The 20,366-nt window shown below is 37.9% G+C and overlaps 2 protein-coding genes across 6 annotated transcripts in view; one reads left to right on the top strand and one right to left on the bottom strand.

Moving 5' to 3' along the window:
• Window positions 1-9,103, top strand: part of foxk2b (forkhead box K2b) — an 89,642-nt gene extending 80,539 nt beyond the window's left edge. Inside the window, exons 7-9 of one of the 4 annotated variants that reach the window (XM_020517670.2) lie at window positions 3,448-3,732; window positions 4,402-4,611; window positions 7,770-9,103. In XM_020517670.2, the coding sequence (XP_020373259.1) occupies window positions 3,448-3,732; window positions 4,402-4,611; window positions 7,770-7,966 (692 nt within the window). In that variant the 3' untranslated portion in view covers window positions 7,967-9,103. The remainder of the gene's footprint in view (window positions 1-3,447; window positions 3,733-4,401; window positions 4,612-7,769) is intronic. The other 3 variants (XM_048611009.1, XM_048611010.1, XM_020517671.2) reach the window with 3 other exon arrangements.
• Window positions 9,104-13,930: 4,827 nt separating this feature from the next.
• The window catches only part of wdr45b (WD repeat domain 45B), a 48,547-nt gene continuing 42,111 nt past the window's right edge, over window positions 13,931-20,366 (bottom strand). The window contains exons 10-11 of one of the 2 annotated variants that reach the window (XR_007264608.1): window positions 18,697-18,831; window positions 13,931-15,220 (exon numbers count right to left, since the gene is read on the bottom strand). Coding sequence is in view for 1 of the 2 variants with exons in the window: in XM_048611016.1 (XP_048466973.1) it covers window positions 18,815-18,831 (17 nt within the window). In the remaining variant the exon portion in view is untranslated. Of the gene's footprint in view, window positions 18,832-20,366 lie in introns of both variants that reach the window. The other variant, XM_048611016.1, reaches the window with a different exon arrangement.

The raw sequence follows: 20,366 nt of genomic DNA, 5'->3' as shown, positions 1-20,366 counted from the left end.
TAGATCAGTTAGAAAATACTTCAACAAAACTTAACCTGTAGTATATCAACAACCACAGTGTGCAAGTTGTGAAAATAGTACTAACTGAACACTTAATTATTCCAAAAGTGGGGCATACCCGCTGTCACACATGATCCAGATCAGTGGTTTTCAAACTTTTCTATAAGCTAAGTAACCCAAAGAGGAAAGAGCCCATCATTGCAGAACATGGTTTCTGTCAGTATGCAACAACTTAAACAAATTGGAAGTGAGTCAACATTTACAAAAAAGTATAGATTTCTCAAAGCATTGTAATCATGGTGAATTATATTAGCAGTTCATGTGTGATCCTACCATGGAGCCAAATTTGAAAACCTATGATCTAGATGTCATGAAATGTAGAGCGAAAGTGAGACCTTAAAATGTAACCAGAGCAAATATTATGTATTGTATTGAGGAAAGGTAGAGCCAAAACATAACCTTGACTTCTAAACTATAATTTCCTTCTTATTGATGAATGTTCTTTACATATTCCTCTTCTGTGGCTTTTGAGGAGACTTGAGTCCAGTAGTCATCGACTGTATGGCTTCTCTTGCCATGGAGAGGATGATGTGGAGGGCTTGGGTGTTCTTTATCTCACTCTTCCTTCTCATCAGCATCTACTTCTTAAATAAATACTTCTTTGATGAAAAGGTACATCTGTTCATCTGAATGTCTTGTTGATACTAGGCGGGTTAGTCAGTGCCATGTTGAGCTGTTAATATTTCCATAACTACTGTTAAGCTGGTGTCCAGTTTTGAAGTACTGTATCTTGAAATGTATATCACAACTGATGACCATCATTTTTCAAGACATTTTAAAGAGAGTTTTAGATTCACTCGGAAATATGCTGCTGCTTTCCTTTGGACAAATTTGATATCTTCGCAACTAAATGCATCTCCCAGCTTTGACTTTGAAATGATCATCCTTTCTAAGTTTGAGTGATGCATTTGGCTTAAATGGCATCAAAGCCTGATCAAGTATATCGAGAAAATATGTATTTGCTGTCACTGTGAATATGTTCAATTTTTGGAAATACACAATGGGACTAGATGTAATCAAATTCCTTAATTGGGTGGAATTTAAAAACCGAGGCACAGAAGTAGGCCTTGCGCCCTGGCAAGCTTACCCCATCCCACAAAAAATTGCAGCTGAACTTTTACATCAACTGCACATTTCCATCCATCTAGTCTCCACCTCAATCACATTCCCATACCCCTTGAAATCTGATCTCATTCTTAAGTATATTCATTGTCTAAATGCCTACCTCACTCCGTGATAGGGAATCCTAAAGATTCTACAACTTTTATGTCAAGGTTTCTTCTTCATTCTGAGACGATGAGCGATTTGTGTTAGACTCTCAGCTGGGAAACGGCATCTATTCTATCAAGCTCACTCATCATCAGTTTTCATTCTTAACTGCAAACAACATGAGCTCATTCAGTCAAGTCCTCCTACGATAGTCTCTCATCCCAGAAATCAATCTAGTGAACCTTCATTGAACTTTCTCTAAAGCAAGGATAGGGAGATCAGCACTGTTCGTGGTACTGATGATATGGTCTCACCCAAAATCCTATATAATTTCAATAACTCCATTGCAAGAAAAATCATTATGCTATTACCCTTCAAATTACTTCCTGTACCTGCATGTTAATTTTCTGTAATTTGTGAACAAGGATCCCCAAATTCCTCTGCATATCAGCTTTTAAATGTTCCCCCCCACCTCTAAGAAATAAATCTATTTTTCCATTCTTTCTGTCAAGTGGATAATTTCACACTTACTTTATAATACACCATCAACTATGTTTATTACCCGATCACATGACTGGTCTGTTTTTGGTGTAACTTCTTTGCATCCTTTACACATTTGACTTTCACAGAAAGATTTGTATCATCAGTAAATTTGTTTCCTTTACAAATGCAGAAAATGCTGAAAATATGTAAAAGATTATCAATCAGAAGTATCAACTCTCTCCACTGGTGGTGCTTGAACTGCTGAATATTTCCAACATCTTCTATTTTTAGTTCAGATTTCCAGCATCCATAACATTTTGCTTTTGTATATATATTACACCGAGTCCAGTCACAGGAATAATTTCCTCTCATATTCTGTAAGGCCAAATCCAGAGTATTATCTATCTTTGTAGCTGACTCTTTTAAAATCCTAAGGTGCAAGCTTAGATAGGTTCGATGGATTTGACATTTAAATTTTTTCAGTACTTTTCTTTAATTATTACTTTAAATTCCCCGTCCTCTAGCTCTTTGATTCTCCAGAATTTCTAATATGTCCTTTGTGTAATTTGATGTAAAGACAAACAGAATATTTGTCACGTGACAATCATTTCCTTAATTCATATTAGACCCACATTTACTTTTGCTAATTTATTTTTTGTAAATTTGTAACATCTCGTACTCCTATTCATATTTCTTGTTAACTTACTCATCCTGTTTTCTCCCTTTTTATCAATTTCTTGGTCATTCTTGCCAATTCTTAAAACCTTTTCCAATCCTTGAAATCTTTCTAATTCTCGTACCTATCGGCTGCGTTATAGGCAGTTTTAAAACAAATAGAACTTGCCCCTTTCCGGCAGACCAGTGTAGCTCCATGACTGTTGATTGTTAACTGCTTTACTAATTTTAAATTTAATAGTCAAATTTGAAATATTAAGACTAAGTTCCTATTTAACCAACTTAGCAGCAAGACCCACTTTCACCAGATTCTCAGCTTCTCCCATTCTATGTGCCTTGGCTTACGTAGTTAAGAGTGAGAGCCAAACAAACCTGATTTATTTGGTTTTTGCTCCATGCCACAAACCTTGGCCTTCCATCCAAAATTCTCTACTTACTCATGACAGTGATATAATTCTGGTAATTTTCAACGTGTTTGATTTGTTTTTTAACATTGCCCATTAGCGATAATCACGTGTCTCAATCTGAGCAGTAACTAAAGCTTTCACAGTACAGGATCTTGATAGGTAGTACAATGACATAGAGTTATAGAGTCATACAGCATGGAAACAGACTGAATAAGATTCAGTTTTGAAGTGGTTTGACAATAATTTCAACGGTATGGTAACTGGGTAAAACAATCCGGCTTCAATCATGAAATCAAATTTTAGTAGATTAAATAGCGAGCACAGACTAATTGAGGACCATTTCAAAGTTACACCTATAAGAAGGTCAGCACAGGTCTATTTAATTAGATTTTACAGCAGTTTTAGCCATATTTTCTACTATTTCATCAGGATTTGATACCTGGAAAGATCATTTTCAAATGATGTCCCTTTCTTGAAGTTTTTGATTTCGTTATTATAGTAAAGGGGGGAGTGGTATTTTATTCATAGATATATTTTCATGCCATATTTACAGCATTTGAAGCAGACGTCCACAGAGGGGTTAATTGCTTTCCAATCTTTTTCTTATTCTCAGGATCACCTCTGTCCGCTCAGCCAGTTTTAATCACCGTCCAACGGCAAATTTCACAATCCATGAAACCTGTCACGTATACTGTGGCCACCCCTGTTACATCAACGTCCCAGCAGTCTATGTTGCAAACTGTTCATGTGGTTCATCAGATACCAGCTGTGTCTGTTACTGTGACCAGTCTGGCCACAAACAGCTACACTGTATCAAACCAAGCAGTAGTTACACAGGCAATGGTCAGCCAGGCTAAAATGGAGCGGCCAGAAAATGGAGAACATAAAGAAGTGAAAGGTAACTGGAGTTGGAATTTTCAAACCCTGAACATTGATATAACGTACCAAATGGTTGCTGTGTATTCAGGCATATTAATTATCAAATATGATGTCTAATCCTATTGTTCTGGTGAAACTTTTCATTGACTGATAAAACCTACCTACAGAAGAACTGAGAGTTGTCGGCAATTTGGGACAGAATATGGAGGAAGGATAAAACCAGTATTGAATGCAAAATCAAAGCTTATTTAGTTGAAAATTTGAAGGCTGTGCAAAAGTTAAAAACTTAATGTGTGACCTAACACTTCACACACATCAATCTGCCCAGTGAAAATATCAAAGTGTTGTAAAGCTGTTCTTCACATTTGCATTTTGAATTCTTTCCCCCCCGCCCCCTTCCAAGTCATGAAAATAAAAGAACTTGTTTAGATTAGTGCACACATTGCCATTGTGGTTTGCATTTCTGTACCAAAGTACAAAAAGCACAATTTTCTTGCATGTTTATATGGAAATCTTTTTCACAGAAGGAAGAGGACAAAAAGCAAAACATATCAAAGATACCACAATCATTTCTAATGCTACATTATGTAACTGTATCCAAATGTCTCTTCCAATCAGTTATACAGTAAGTTCAATTTTAGTTATGTGATCCAGTTGATATGTGACACTTTACTTCTTTGTTTTGCAGTGAAAGTGGAGCCTATTCCTGCAATTGCACCAGCTTCGATAGGCACTGCAGGTCGATTCATTCAAACTTCACAGGGTACGCCCATACAGACAGTTACGATACTACAACAGGCTCCATTGGGCCAGCACCAGTTACCCCTTAAACCAGTTGCACAGAATGGAACACATGTGGTGCCCATCTCTTCAGCAACACAAGGACAAGCTAACACCGGTAAAACTACACTATTGTACTTCCTTTTGTTGCATTTGACTCCACATCACATTTCTCTATATACTGTATGTATATTCCTACCGACATTTGAGGTTAACAACATATCAAACGTCTGGCTGTTAGGTCCTTTGGCACATCACATGTGGTAACTTGAAGAACATAAGAACAAGACAAGCCATTTAAATTCTTAAGCCTGCTTTTGCTATTCAGTTACATTATGGCTGATCTGCAACTAACTCCATATGCTCAATTTTACCACATACCACATAATAAAAGTCATGTCTATTTGATTTAAAGTTCACAATTGATCAAGTATCAGTTGCTATTAATAGAAGAGAGTTCCAATCTTCTTCTATCCTTTCCTGTGTTGGGTATATCCTGATTCATTCCTGAAAGATCTAGCTCTGATTTTTAGACTCTACCCCGATGTCCTCAAGCAGCAAAATGTTTTCTCTCTGCTTACCATCTCTGTTATCGTTAATACTTTTTTGAAGCATAGTCACAGTTATAACACAGAAGTACGGAGCAGCCAATATGCATAGGACTGTCCATTTACAGTATTGAGATAATTTACCAGCTAATCTCTTACTGTTTGAGAGAGAAATGGCCCCCAGATGCAATACTTTTATAAATATCGCCGTAGTCTCTTTTACACCCACCTGAGAGGAAAGATGGAGCCTTTGTTTAACATCTCATCTGAAAGCTGGCACCACCCATTGATGCAAAATTCCCTCAGTGCAGCAGTAAAAGTGTTGGCTTTTAAAGTTTCTGGACTAGAGCTTCTGCTTTAGAAGTGAGTGCTGTCACTGACCCATGTTAGAAACCAATTCTACATCCTATTGCCCAGGAAAATTAATTTTAAAATTATCAGTAGAAATTCTGTGCAATTGCTGATACTGAATTATTTATTGAACTTTTAAAGCTTTGTGCTATGAATAGTGGTCTAAAACTTACATTAGCAGGTCAGAGGCTAAGAATTCTGCAGCAAGTAACTCACTACATGACTCCCCAAAGCCTGCCAGGCAATTCCAAGGCACAAGTGTGATAGGTGAGGTGTGATGGAACAAATTGTTCACTTGCCTGGCTAGTTACAGCACCCAAAAATACTCCAGTTTGATCAAAGACAAAGTGGACTGCTTGATTTTTTTTTTTAAATCTTATTTGTGCAATGTGGGCATCGCTGGCTGGCCAGCATTTGATGCCCATCCCTCGATGCCTTTGAAGGTGCTGATGGTGGCACCCCTTTCACCATATTCAACATTCATTTCTTTCTCAGCAGCGCAAATCATTTATAAAGTGCATTGCACTAACTTCCAAACCTGCCAACCTCTACCACCTGGTAGGACATGGGTAACGGATACATAGGAACATCGTTGCCTGCACCTTCTCCTCCAAAGCACATTTGGTCTCCATTATATGTTATTTAACTCTCAGAAATTATGCAACAGATCTAAATTATTTGTCATCAGTTAAATATACAGCCAGATAGCATTAAATTTCAATTTCTTTTGAAGAAAAATATTTGATTATGATAAAATTATACAGTATTTACACAGAACATGGTTCAGTATGGCATCATAACATAATCGAGTGAAAAGATTTGCTGGGCAAAAGCCATGCATGTGTCAAATGGAAGAGGTTTAAGCACTTCTTTAAAAGTTTTATTTTCAGTGTGTAGACTTGCTGTCTAGGCCAGAAACCTATTGCCATTCCTGACTGCCTTTGAGAAGGTGTTAGTGAGCTGCCGCCTTGAATCCAGAGCATGTGGTGTAGGTACACCTACAGTTCTGTTAAGAAGGGAATTCCAGGATTTCGATCCTGCTATAGTAAAGGTATAGCAATATAGTTCCAAAGGAGAATGCTATGTCGCTTGCAGAGGAAATTACAAGTAGTGGTGTTCTCCTAGATCTGCTGCCCTTGTTCTTATAGGTAGTAGAGGTTACATGTTTGGAAAATGTCTTCGTAGGAACCTTGATGAGTTGCTGCAGTGCATCTGGTATGTGGAATACACTTCTGCTTGGACACTGCTTCAGTGGAGTTGCAAATGGAATTGCATATTATGCAATTATCAGTTAACATCTGCTTTTATGATTGAGGAAAGGTCAAAGTGAAGTAGTGGGTCAAGAGACAGACCAACAGCAGTCAAATCACTTCAAGCATTTATTTTGACAGTTTCCTGTTGCTTTTGGCTGGAAAACTCACTACATAGCTGTACTCCATGTCCATCATAAAACGCATGTCATCAGCCCTAACCAACATGCTATGTATTCATTACAGTGGGGTGGCACGGTGGCTCAGTGGTTAGTACTGCTGCCTCACAGCGCCAGGGACCCGGGTTCGATTCCACCCTTGGGCCACTGTCTGTGTGGAGTTTGCACATTCTTCCTGTGTCTGCGTGGGTTTCCTCCAGGTGCTCCAGCTTCCTCCCACAGTCCAAAGATGTACAGGCCAGGTGGATTGGACATGCTGAATTGCCCGTAGTGTTCAAGGATGTGTAGATTAGGTGGGGTATAGGGGGATGGGTCTGGTTGGGATGGTCTGAGAGTCGGTGTGGACTTGTTGGGCCGAAGGGCCTGTTTCCACACTGTAGGGATTCTGTGATCTATGTTCATGCGTAGTTACCAAAATATTCTTGTAACTTTTGATAGTTAAAAGACTTTTAGATCCTCAACTGAAATGTTAGGTGTTGGTGATAGTAGCATTCTGTTTGTGACTTGTCTCTGTAAATGCAGTGTACACGTCGCAGTCCGGAAATCTGGGGTGGTCAATTGATTGTAGTTCTCTCACCACCCAACAGAAAAGGATTTGTACTGTAAAAACATTTTTGAAGTTAAAACCAAAATACTGAACCTACAGAAGAGGTTAGCGTCTAAAAGAGATGCAATTGATCAATAATTCCAGTGTAACTAATCCTTCATTAGAATCTGATGTTAACTGAACATTATCTTTCTTTAGATTTTTAATATGTGGTTTAATTTTACTTTCCTGATATCTCGATAAATATAATGCAAATTTATTTAATTCAACGTGGTTAAATTGGAACTTTTCAATAGAAATATTAAAACAGTCCCATTTAAAATTTTGTTGGACACTTATAGTTGCAAACTTTGTAGGAACTGACTTGAAATAGTCCTCTAAACATTCTGTTTTGTTTGCAGCAGCTGCAAGTCCATTACACATGTTGGCAACCCATGCCTCTGCATCGGCATCCCTTCCCACAAAACGCCAAAATGGAGACCAAGGAGAGCAGCCAGAGATAAAACGTATCAAAACAGAAGATGGAGAGAGCATACTTGTAGCTGTCAAAGTGGAAGCCCCAGCCGTGGCTGCAAGTGTGCACAACAGCCAAAACTAAAGTCTGGGAAATGGGAAGAGATGCTTAATTTTTATCAAATGCAAGGTGCCAAATGGACAAGTCTAACAACATCTAGAACTTCAGAATGTGTTGACTCACTATGGGTTTAGGGGACCTGTATGAGTGACTGTAAACTGTAGCACTGAGAAACAGGAAGCCTTAAAACACAGGAATAATTTAAAGAAACTGAACAAATTTAAAAACGTGACTCACCCTCATAAGAGGCTGTTCCTCCTGCTCAACTACCTCAGTGCTCACTGGGAAAGGGAGAGACGGGAAGAGCCACAGCTAGCCACGCACATCTGACGTTCTCCACAGATACTTACAGACTTGAGTAGACCAGTGTGACGGCAGCATGGCAAGTGCTTACTGTACACCTGTTACAAAAGATTGTATATTGCATAAAGGGAACAAAGGTGTGGACCCATTTCCTACATCTGGCAGCTAGCCTTTAATGACCTACCTAATTCAGTTGTTAGTAAATATACAGTATTTTGTTCATATGTGGAATTAGGATATTTTGGGTGTATTTCATTTCTGTAGATGAAAATGGAGTTACTATCATTTCAGATCACTCCATTTTATATTTCAGAAGCTTTGGAATCACAACTGTTTTCGTACGTAAATTTAATTTTATGTTCAGTGAAAATGAATGTAGTTATGTTTTTTTTTTAAATAACCAATGGAGTGGTTAAAAGTTTACTTCAGTCTGTTTAAATCCAGATAAATCTACTTTACACCTGCAGATTTTCATATTTTAACAGATTACTGATGAATCTAATCAATTTTTATTAATGTGTAGTGATCAAATGCTTCGGGTTTGCATGTTTCGGGCAAGAAGCCAATGTAACTGAGCCGTTATCTGACCTAAATGAACAGCTATTAATTTGACCGGCGCTGCACTTAACTACTGCTTATTTGCTTTCTTTGCTTATTTGTTACTTTGTGTTGACGTTGGCTATTCCTGGCTTGGTTTTGCAGGCTATATTTCAAATGAAAAGAAGAAAAACACATTGCTACAAATTGTTTATTTAAGAGGCGGAGGAAAAGAGTGCATATCTGTTCTGGGCTATTGGGACCTGGTAATAACTGTTGCAACAAATCAAACTGCAGAATAAAAACATTGTTTAATTATGATGGCCATGTAGTCAGGATTACAAGTATTCAAAATGTGAAAGGGTGTAAAATACGTTTCATGGCATGTACACCTTCTGCAAAATCCATTTTCTTCCATATCCAACAGTTAGTGTATTTTGTTTGCAGTGTAATGAGCTATATAGATCAGCGAGACCTTTGTGTTCAGTTTAGGTGTGCTGAATTAGGTGATCTCAGTTGGGCACTCTAGTGGATTTCACCAACCAATTTCTCCACTCATTTGCTCTCCGATGGACCCAATGAACAGGATAAAGTTCATCTGAGGTATCATAGGTTAAATGTTCACTTAGGGAAAAAAAACCTTTTTTTTCCTCTAACATCAATAAAGTAGCATGATAATTTTCTATCACACTTTTCCTGAGCTTATATTTGTATACTGCCTTTAGCACGATAAAATAAACTAAGGTGCTTCACAGCGGTACTGTAAAAGCATGAGGAGCTTCCTAAGGTGATGTTAGCTTTTGGCCATCTGCCCTTAGTCAAACCGGTACATTTTAAGGAGGGCCTTAAAGGAGGAATGTGACACCAAGAGTTTGGAGAAGGAAATCTGATTGAAGTGCCTAGGCCACTGAAGCTGTAATGGTGGCGTGATGTAAAATTGGATGCCCAAGAAGTCTGAAATGGAGGAGTGTAGATTTTTCTGGGTTGTGAACCTGGAGCAGATTACAGATAAAGGGGTGAGGTCATAGAGCGATTTGACACAAGAACCGGTGCAGATGGGTGAATTAGACTTGGTGAAAATCAAGTACTCTGGATAACTATGGTTATGGCATGTAAGATGTAGGTGTTAATTAGAATTGTATGGAATAATCAAGTCCACAGTTAAATAAAAGGCATGGGTGAGGGTGGCAGCAGCTAGTTCAGATGATGAATAGCAGTAATAATAAATAGACTTGGTGATGGCATGTTGGTTAGGGTCAAATATGATGTATGAATTAAAACATGTTTGTGAACATCCTGGTTTATCCTTAGACAGTTGCAAAGAACAGAGATGGAGTTTATAGCTCGGCGACAGTGTCTGTGGCTGGCACCAAAGATAATGGCTATCATCCCACTATTAACTGGAGGGAGTTTCTGCTCACTGAAATATTGGATGTCAGACAAGCAATCAAGTAATTTTGCAGGAGTTGAGAGAACAAGAGCTGAGTGTCATCAGCATACAAGTGAAAACCAATGCAATGTTTTCAGATGATAACAGCCAGAGACAGCATGTAGTTGAAAAATAGAATAGGGCTGAGATTAGACCCTTGGAGGCCAGCAGATGTAGTAGTGCGGGAACAAAGATATGTTAGTGCTAGTGATACTCCGAACTGCAAGTTGATGGCCATGAATGGAACCACACGAGAGTATCCCACCCAAGTGGATAATAGTAGAAAGGCATTGGACAATGATGGTTGTAGTTTTTGTCGGATACTGCAAACATTAATGCTTCTTCAAAATGACGTATGTAGTATTAAATAAACAGGATTAAATCAAGATGCAAATGTATGCAAAATTGAAATGGAGAATCTGATGCTGATAGGATATGTGGAGCTTTGCTGCCACAATTCTCAATCACTTGAATTGCTAATTCAGGTACAATCTGAAGCCTTTGCTGTAAAGAATGAAGACAGTTAAGGCACCACTGTTCACAGTAGCACCAGGTACAAGAATAAGAATAATTTGCCTGCTGACTGTTGCAGGGTTCAAGAATTGCTGAATGTGGGGAGAAATAAAACATAAAAGATGTGTTGATTGTATATAAAGTAAAAGGACTGTTTAAGAGGCAATAAGATTTAACTCTAATATATTTATGGGGTTGATAACTCATTCATATTTAAGCCACGTATAAAATTGTACAATTTTATTAGATTCAAGCTAGTTTTATCCTAATGAAAATGCTTTAGCTTTTGTGTTGAAATTTGCTGACCCCAAAGGGCCATAGATGAGCTTGATCGATCATCCCATTGGCATGCACTATATTAAATATACTAAATCAATTAAACTAGAAATGCTCGTACAGCTGTACAGCAACCATTACATTATCTAATTTTACCTTGTACAAGTCACTGCACTATTAACATTCTTCGTACATAAAGCACTTTTGTGATGTTTGAGAGAGATGTGGAAGATTGCTATTGAAGTATATAAACGTAAATGCTTCTTCCGTCTGCAGAAATGCATGTGTTTCTGTCTTCTAAAGTTCAAAGCAACTGGATTTTGAGGGTGTTTTAGCCCTTTGTGAAAATGAATAGAACAACCACAGGGGGTGACTATCAAACCTGCAGTAAAATATCAGTAGGTAACATAGCAAACATTCATATATGGCATAATTCCAATGTACAATCACTTTGTTAAAATGATGTTATTCCCTACGTGAGGATCGAAGCTGACAGAATTTGGGCAATCTAACATAATATGAGGGTGGAAAAGCAACACCTAGGGAGTTAGACCAAATGTGTTTTCTTCCCTTCTGTTAAATTTGAAACACAATTGGTTTTAGTTTTGCATCCAAGCTCACTTTTAGAAACTGCGTAAAGTACTTGGCTAAAAAAATGTTTTTTGTCTTAACACCAATAGCAAAGGTTGTGTTGAAAATGATCTTGCCGCATTTATTTTTAACATTTTCAACAAAAAAAGTTTCCATCTTTCCATCGCAATTTTAAAAACTCGGTTGTACAGCATCAAGAAGCAAAGTAACTGCAACATATTGAAATGATTAATGTTTCACATTGTTTTGAAAAATTGGCAATTAATTTCTTTTTTTGTACTGGCAAGCTGCTGTACAGATGTACTTTGTGCTAAACAAGAGTTATAAAGATTTTTTGTAATACAGTACCGATGCTACAGAATGTCATTATTTTTTTAATTTGTTCATGGGATGAGAGTGGCACTTGCTAGACCAACATTGTTAACCCTAATTACCGAGTTAATTAGATGGCAGTTAAGAGACAATTGCATTGCTGTGGGGTCTGGAATCACAAGTGGGCCAGGCCAGACCAGGTAAGGATGGCAGATTTCACCCCTAAAGGACAGGATAAAGGACATTTGTGAACCAGATCAACTTTTATGAAATTAACTTATTATAGATTTTTATGCAGTTCAAATTTCACCACCTCTATTGTGGGATTTGAACCCATACCCACAATATTAGCCTGGAGTTCTGGATCTCTAGTCCATTGAGATTGCCACTATACCAACACCTTCCCTGCTATAGAATTGTTTTATTACTAATAAGGACAACAATTTAGAATCAAAATATTATTTGAAACTGGCAGAGCTTAAAATATTATATCACTGTTTATGGAAAACGGGAAAGTATTTAATATGTATTAGCAAGTAGTTTTAGTAACGTAATGTGTTCTGTTGCAATCAAGCCTTTTCACTGTAGTGTGCAGATTTTTAAAAATGTACAGCCATGAGCCATATTTATAAAATTAATAGAAATTTAGGAATTATATATTCAGACAGCTACAATGTGGCCAACTGCATACAGAGTCATACAGCATGGAAACAGACCCTTCAGTCCAACCAGTCCGCGTCAAACATAATCCCAAACTAAATTAGTCCAACCTGCCTGCTCCTGGTCCATATCCCTCCAAACCTTTCCTATTCATGTATCCATCCAAATATCCTTTAAATGTTGTAATTGTACCTACATCCACCACTTCCTCAAAGTTTATTCCATGCACAAACTACCGTCAATGTAAAAAAAAAAAAACTGCTTCGTCTTTTTTAAATCTCTCTCCTCTCACCTTTAAAAATGTGCCCTCTCGTTTTCAAATGCTCCATCTTAGGGAAAAGACAACTACCATCAACTCTTTACACACCTCATTATTTTATAAAAGTAGAATATTATGGTTAGTATCTTGTAAATTTCCAAAGTTGAGTTCACTTCCTTTCTAGGACTCATAATATTGTCATCCGAACTCCTCCAAAACAAAATAATATCCTGTTATTTCCAAAATGTATACATTTGCTAATACAAAAGAAATAGGAGGGTAACAGAGAAATTCTGTAGGCTTTTTTCAGACTTCCCCAATCCTGTACTTCAACTCGTCAATAAATGAGAAGGCAAAGACCCGCAGTGACCCAGATTTTTAGCTTTTGTGGTAAGGTGTCTAGCATTCTGCTCAGCGTGAATGCCAACACCACATGGTCATGGTATAACATACTGTGCCACAGATGACATTTTTGGAGGTAATGGTGATCATTTTTATAGGAAACTGGGGTGAGGGTGGTGGAATATTCATGTTGTAGTGGTAAATGCTGTTTTGAAGTTGTGGAAAATATGCATCACTAGGCCTGAATAAGGTAGGTTTGCTGTGTACCACTTGTTAAACCTGCAGTGTTAGTTGCTGATACAAACTCATGTCTTTCCAAGTCATAAGAATAATTCTCCACCCTTCAAACTGCCAACCTGAATATGGATTCACAAAATGTACTTGTCAGAATAGGAAAAAAGCTCACAATGGTCCTATCTCTGCATCATTTTGTTGGTTATAAGTATATGTGATATGTATTTCATGTGGTCAGCCTTTATTCTTTCTGGCAGGATTTTAACTTATTTCCACAATTAAAGCATTTTAATGAGTGTCAAGTGTCTTCACACATCTGTTTGACTCACACCAAAAGTGCTTTGTCAAAAAAAAGTTGATTACCTTTTCTGGAACTGAGGCAGGAAAAATGCTCTGATGTGTCTCAATATATTTAAACAATTGCTAAGCAAGATCTTTAACATGCACAGAAATCGTGACTGTCAACATATTTTGCTGGTTGATTAAGGTGTATGGATGAGAATGTAGAGAGGAGAGATGCAGCCAGGTATACTGCTGTTAAAATCTTTTTATTATTAATTCTTCATATTTAAATTCATTACAAAATGTCTAGTTAACCAATATTAATACAGGACATTAATATCAATAGGAAAAGTCAGTCCAATATTTTGGTTTGTACTGTCAATAGGAGATTTCTGAGAGAAATACTTGATTGAGTATGACTTTTTCTGAACACTGGAATAAATGAGCTACCAATGCATGTTAGTAAATAGGTACACCTTTTTTAACCTTAGGATTGTGATAATTCAATTGAATACCCTTACTGTTTCAACTCAACAACCTTCTAGCTAAATAAATTGATGGATTCTCCCCAGAAAAAGGGAGCGGGGGAGCGCAGCTCTGATCAATTCACTTCCTCTTGCAAAGCTGAATGTAGTTTCACTTGAATAACAGTTCTTGTCATTTTTGGCAAACTTAATTTTATTTCCATAGTAAATTTAGGGGAAAAGTTTTTGCATATTGTTAGTTTATTTCTCTGCCAAATTTGTGTTCTTTCCCACTATATAGCAGTGGGACTAAGCAGGCATTTTAAGCCACTGCAGAATGTATTATTTATTTGTTTTAAAGGGAGACTTATGCAATGTGTGCTTATAAGAATACAGCTAGACTTAAGATGTTTTTCAATGCACAGAGTAACTGATGTATTCACTTTTAAAACAATAATATTGGAATCTTACAAGAGGTTGTGGATACTTAACTGTTGATTAAATATATGTTGGATACTTGGTGTTTAATTTTCTCTGGCACTGGACTTGTTAGCATTTATTCCCAGGCTAATTAGCAAAACTGGACAGTGTTAGCTCCAAGGAAGCAGCATGCAAATTGCCAAAAAAAAGCCTCATGTCTGAGGATTGGGAACAGTTTAGATTTCAGCAAAGGAGGACAAAGGGTTTGATCAGGAAGGGGAGGGTATGAGAGTAAGCTTGCAGGAACATACAAACTGATTGTAAAAGCTTCTATAGGTATTTGAAGAGAAAAAGGATTAGTGATGACAATGGTAGGTCCCTTACAATCCTAAACAAAGATATACTTTTGCTTCTGTCTTCACCAAAGGATGACGCAAAATAATTCCCCAAAAGTGCTGAGGAATGCAGGGTCTAGTGAAAGGGAGGAGCCAAAGTAAATGGCATTGGGGAAATTGGGATTAAAGATCGATAAGTCACCAAACCCAATCATCTAGATCCTAGAGAACATAAAGAAGTGACTTTAGGAATGGTGGATGCATTGGTCATCTTTCAATATTCCAGGACAGTTACTGTGGATTGGAGGCCCATTATTCTTCCTAAAAAGAAAAAGTAGAGAAAACAGGGAATTATACACTGGTTAGTCTGACGGTAGTAGAGAAAAATGCTAGAGTCCGTTTATAAAAGATTTAATAGCAGAGCACTTGGGAAACCATAACAAGATAGGACAGAGTTGGTATGAATTTACAAAAGGGAAACCACACTTGACAAATCTACTGGAATTTTTCAAAGATTTAACTAGTTGAGTTGATAAGGGGAACAGTGGATGTGGTTTACTTGGACTTCAGTATGTCTACGATTACATCCCATACAAGAGATTAGCAAGTAAAATGAAAGCATGTGGGTTTGGGGATCGTATACTGACATGGACAAAGAACTGGTTGGCAGACAGAAACCAAACAGCAGAAATAAATGAGTCATTTTCTGACTGCCAAGGTGATTTGAACAGGTTGAGTAAGTGGGCAAATGTATGGCAGATGAAGTGTAATATTGATAAATGTGAGGTTATCTACTTTGGTAGTAAAACAAGAAGGCAGATTATTATCTGAATGGTGGTTGATTGGGAAAGGGGGAGGTGCATTGGGACTTGTGTATCCCTTCACGTCACGTGCTGAAAGTAAGCATGCAGGTGCAACAGGTAGGGAAGAAGGCAACTATTACCTTGGCCTTCATAGCAAAAGGATTTGACTACAGAAGCAGGGATGTCTTGCTGCAATTCTGCAGAGCCTTGGTGAGACCACACCTGGAGTATTGTGTGCAGTTTTGGTCTCCTTATCTGAGGAAGGATATTCAGGCTATGGATGGAGTGAAACAAAAGTTTACCAGGTTGATTTCTGGGATGGCAGGGTATTTGATGCATTTGATCTCAGGGGTATAACTGCCTCCTGAAATACTCTGCCCAGATAACTCTCCACCCCCCTCCCACACTAACATTTTGCAGTGTCCACAGTTCAGACTCTAGCTCATCAACTCTGAGCTGAAGTTCCTCAAGCAGCCAACACTTGCTGTGGATGTCACTATGGATTGCACTGGCATCTTAGTTTCCACAAACTCCACCTGCAGTACATCACCTGTAATTAATTAATTTGAATGTTTTTAAAGATTTTTTTAAACTCCTGATTCAGATGCAATAACTGGTTTAAACCACTTAGCCAATCACAAGTGATACTGAAGAAATACCCATTAATCACTTACCTGTTTTCCTGTGACATCACACTTAAGATCTGACAGGTTGAAGAGACTCTCCGCCTCTGGTTTCTGTTTCCTGAGGCTGACGCCCCTTTTCATGTACACCCACTCTTCTTACAAAGGTGCTATTCCTGCTCTCCCATCGTGCTGCGAGCACGGATCATCATCTGTCTCACTACATGGGTCCGGGCCCTCATCTCTCTTGCTCATAACAATTCTGTGATAGAAGGATTAGTTGCCATCCAAGCCACACATCATCCTGACTTGGAATTATATTGCTGTTCTTTCATTGTTGCTGTGTTGAAATCCTGGATCTCATCTATAATTTACACGGTTCAAGAAGATGGCTCACCTATGCAGGAGTAACTAGGAATGGACAATAACCCCCACCCTTGTCAGAAACACTCATCCTGTGAAAGATATTTTTTAATTACTCCTGCAGTTAGGTTTGTACAAGTGATCAAGGAGTGGATATAATTGTTAGAAAGGACATGGAGCTTGAGATTAAGGAGCTGGAGATTGACTTGAATCTTTTTCAATGTGTGAAGGAGAAATGATGAGTGGATGTTGAATGAGCAGTCTGGATCAATGCAGTGTAGGGATTGAGAGATGTATAGAGATGCAGGATTGTGCCTTATTAATGTACATATGAGAGTTGTTTCTGATATTTTTGGATGATGTTAACAAGCACAACAGGAGAAAAAGGAAGGATCCAGGGATAGAGATTTGGTGACACCATGAGGCTGGAAAGATAAGCCATTGAGTGAAATGCTGTAATTATAGTTGGATCAGTAAGAGTGCAACTGAGTGGTCAGTTTCTCTGTGGGATAACAGGAGAAGTGTTGGAGTAGGAATGTGTGGTTAACTTCGTCAAAGACCTCATAGGTTTGAAGAGTCATAATGTGTAGGAGTGCTATTTACAATGAGTCATTTTTGAGTTTTAATAAAGGTCATTTTGACTCTGGATAAGGTGGAGACCTTGTTGCAGGTTTTCAAAAAGGAAGTTGTGGCAAATCTGGGAATTGATATGGGAGACAACATTGCATTCAAGAACTCCAGAAAGAAAAAGGTTAGATATGAGGAAATAGTTTGCATTGCTGAAGTAAGCTGGTGGTGAAAGCTCTTTTTGAAAGAGAGGGAGCAGCATGAACCAAGACAAAACAGTATCAGTAAGCAAATGTTTTAAGAAGGGAAGTTGGAGAATCGAAAGTAGAGTCAAGTCGATCTCATGAGCTTGGTGAGTTACAAGAGGTGAGGAGTAAAATGATTAAAGACTGAGTGTTGATGCTTTGAATGGTGGGAACGTTAAGCTAGTTTTAGCAAATAGAGCACCAAATGTGACAAAATGGATATTCTGTGTGGCATATGTTGTCAGATAAGAAACTTCTATCTCTCCTTCCTGTCTCCCTCACACCTTTCTGCTCTTTCCTCTCCTTCTTTTCCTCTTTCACACCTGCATCATAGTAACTTTGGTTTAGTTACCGATTTATGTTTTAATTCCTTTTAGAATAAAGGGAGGAAAACCAAAATAGGAAACTACAGACCAGGCACTTGGAAAAATTCAAAGAAATCCAGCAGAGTCAACGTGGTTTATGAAATTCATAAAAGATGGAAATCATCTTTTATCAATTCATTTGGTAACATGCTGTGGATAAGGGGAACCAACAGCCAATACTACACTTTGGTTTTCAGAAGGTATTTGATAAGGTGAGACATCAATAGTTCTTGAAGAATATGAAAGCTCATGGTGTATTCTATCAGATTATGGGAAGTTTGGACACAAGAAATAAGGAAAGAATGTCCCCATTGATGGAAGGATCAAGTACCAAATGGCACAAATTAAAGTATCAGCAAAAGAAGCAATGACATCGTAGGAAAATCCTTTTCACAGCAAGTGGTTAGGTTCTGGAATGTACTACCGGAGTGTGTGGGGGAAGCAGATTTGATCAATGTATTCAAAAAGGAATGGAATCATTACCTGAAAAGGAGGAATGTGCAGTGTTTGTGGGAAAAGATGGTGGAGTAGCTCGAGGTGAATTGCTTCTGCAGAGAGCCAGCATAGATATAACAGGGTCCGAGGTCTCTTTCCATGGTTATAGCATAGATGTAACCACTATGGGTTTTTTTTAAAATAAAAGATTCCTTCATGGATTGTGTGTGTGTCCCTGGCTGGACAGAATTTATTGCTAATCTCTAATTTGCCTGGAGAAAGTCTATGATACACTTTACCTGTGCTTGCTGAGTGCTTTCCTAGTTCCTCCTTTTCTCTATTAGAAGAGGACAATGAAAGAACACATTTCTTACTGAAGTATTAATATTATCTTACCTTTCTTCTTCAGTTTCCCTGGCCTCACCAACATTTTTGGAGTGCAACATTCTGAAATGTAAGTTTAAGTCACCAAAATAGAGATTCTGAAGATTGGACTGGTCCAATGGAATATCAATCATTGGCATGGAAATCCTGCAAAGACCAGAAGATCCATAGATAACCTATAACTGCATAAATAATACCATCTGGGACAGTGTCAAAATTCATCTAGTATTCCTTAAACCAAAGCAGCTAATGGATGAACTTTTCTTCATCAGCTGGTCACGTAGAAAGTAGGAGTGGGACTAGGTCATTCAGCTATTTGAGCCTGTTCTGTCATTCAATATGATCATGGCTGATCCTGTATCTTAACACCAAATTTCTGCTTTGTCTCCATACCCACCAAGCCCTGTTAGAATTTCCTGATACCTTCAAAATAACATCAGCCATTTCTGAATAACAGGGACCCCAGCTACTAGACTAATTTAAAATTAGTTACTACTTCACTAAAAATGTTTGCTCAGTTCCTTCTGCTTCCCTACTGAGGAGAGTCTGTAAAACAGAAGATTGATCTAGGGGTAAATCAATCAGCTTTAGTCTTTAAAAATACTCACTTGACATCTGGAAATAGAAGAGAATTCCAAATATTGAATAGTTGTCATCCACAAAGCTATCATATATGACAGTAATCACTGAATTGTTATGGCACAAAAGGAGGCCATTCAGGACATTGTCCGATTTCCTGCATTTTCCCCATACCCTTGCACTCCATTTCTATCCAATGCCCTTTAAATGGTTCAATTGAACTTGACTCTACCACATTTTCAGGCAGTGCATGCCAGACTCTAATTACTCAGTGTCAAAGGCTTTACCAAAATACAAATAAGCAACGTCTGCCATCATCAACCTTTTTGGTAACTTCCTCAAAAACTCAAACAAGTTTGCTGCCCAGGTTTGTGAGACATGATTTTCCTCACACAAAACTGTGATGACTAGCTGTAATCAATTTTTGCCTCTCCAAATGTCCCTAATTCCTATCTTTTATAATCACCTACAACTGAAGTTAAACTCCCAGGTCCATAGTTCCCCATTTTCTCCTTACAACTTTTCTTGAACAAAAGTACAACATTAGCCACCCTCTGGTATTCAGGCACCTCACGAGTAGTTATAGATGATGCAAATATTTCATAATTTCCTCCCTTACTTCCCATAACGTTCTGGGATACATCGTCCATCTTCATATTCTCTAAAACCTCCCAAACTTCCTTTTCTGTAATGTGAACTATTTTTAGAACATCAAAGTTTATTTCTTTGCATTCTCTAGACTTCACTTCTTTCTCCAACAGTAAAAACTAACACGAAATACTCATTTAGTATTTCTCCCATCTCCTGGAATTCAGTACAAAGATGACTGCCTTGATCTTTGAGACCCAATGTTTTCACTAGTTACCCTCATGCTCTTAATGTATTTGAAGAATCTCTTTGGACTATCCGTACTTAACCTTATCTGCCAATGCTATCTCATATCCCCTCTTTGCCTTCCTGATTTGTCTCGATCAATATGAAGTGTGTAGGGGTATTCTTAAGCAATTCAATTGAACTGAGTTGTCTATATCTAAAATAGGCTGGGACATTTTTTTTCACGAGTGTAGGAGGTTGAGAGGTGACCTGGTAGAAGCTCATAAAAT

Source organism: Rhincodon typus, chromosome 23 (assembly GCF_021869965.1).
Source record: "Rhincodon typus isolate 14 chromosome 23, sRhiTyp1.1, whole genome shotgun sequence".
Classification (NCBI taxonomy): domain Eukaryota; kingdom Metazoa; phylum Chordata; class Chondrichthyes; order Orectolobiformes; family Rhincodontidae; genus Rhincodon; species Rhincodon typus.
The sequence above is the reverse complement of the archived record's forward strand: the minus strand, read 5'-3'. Positions and strand labels throughout refer to the sequence as shown.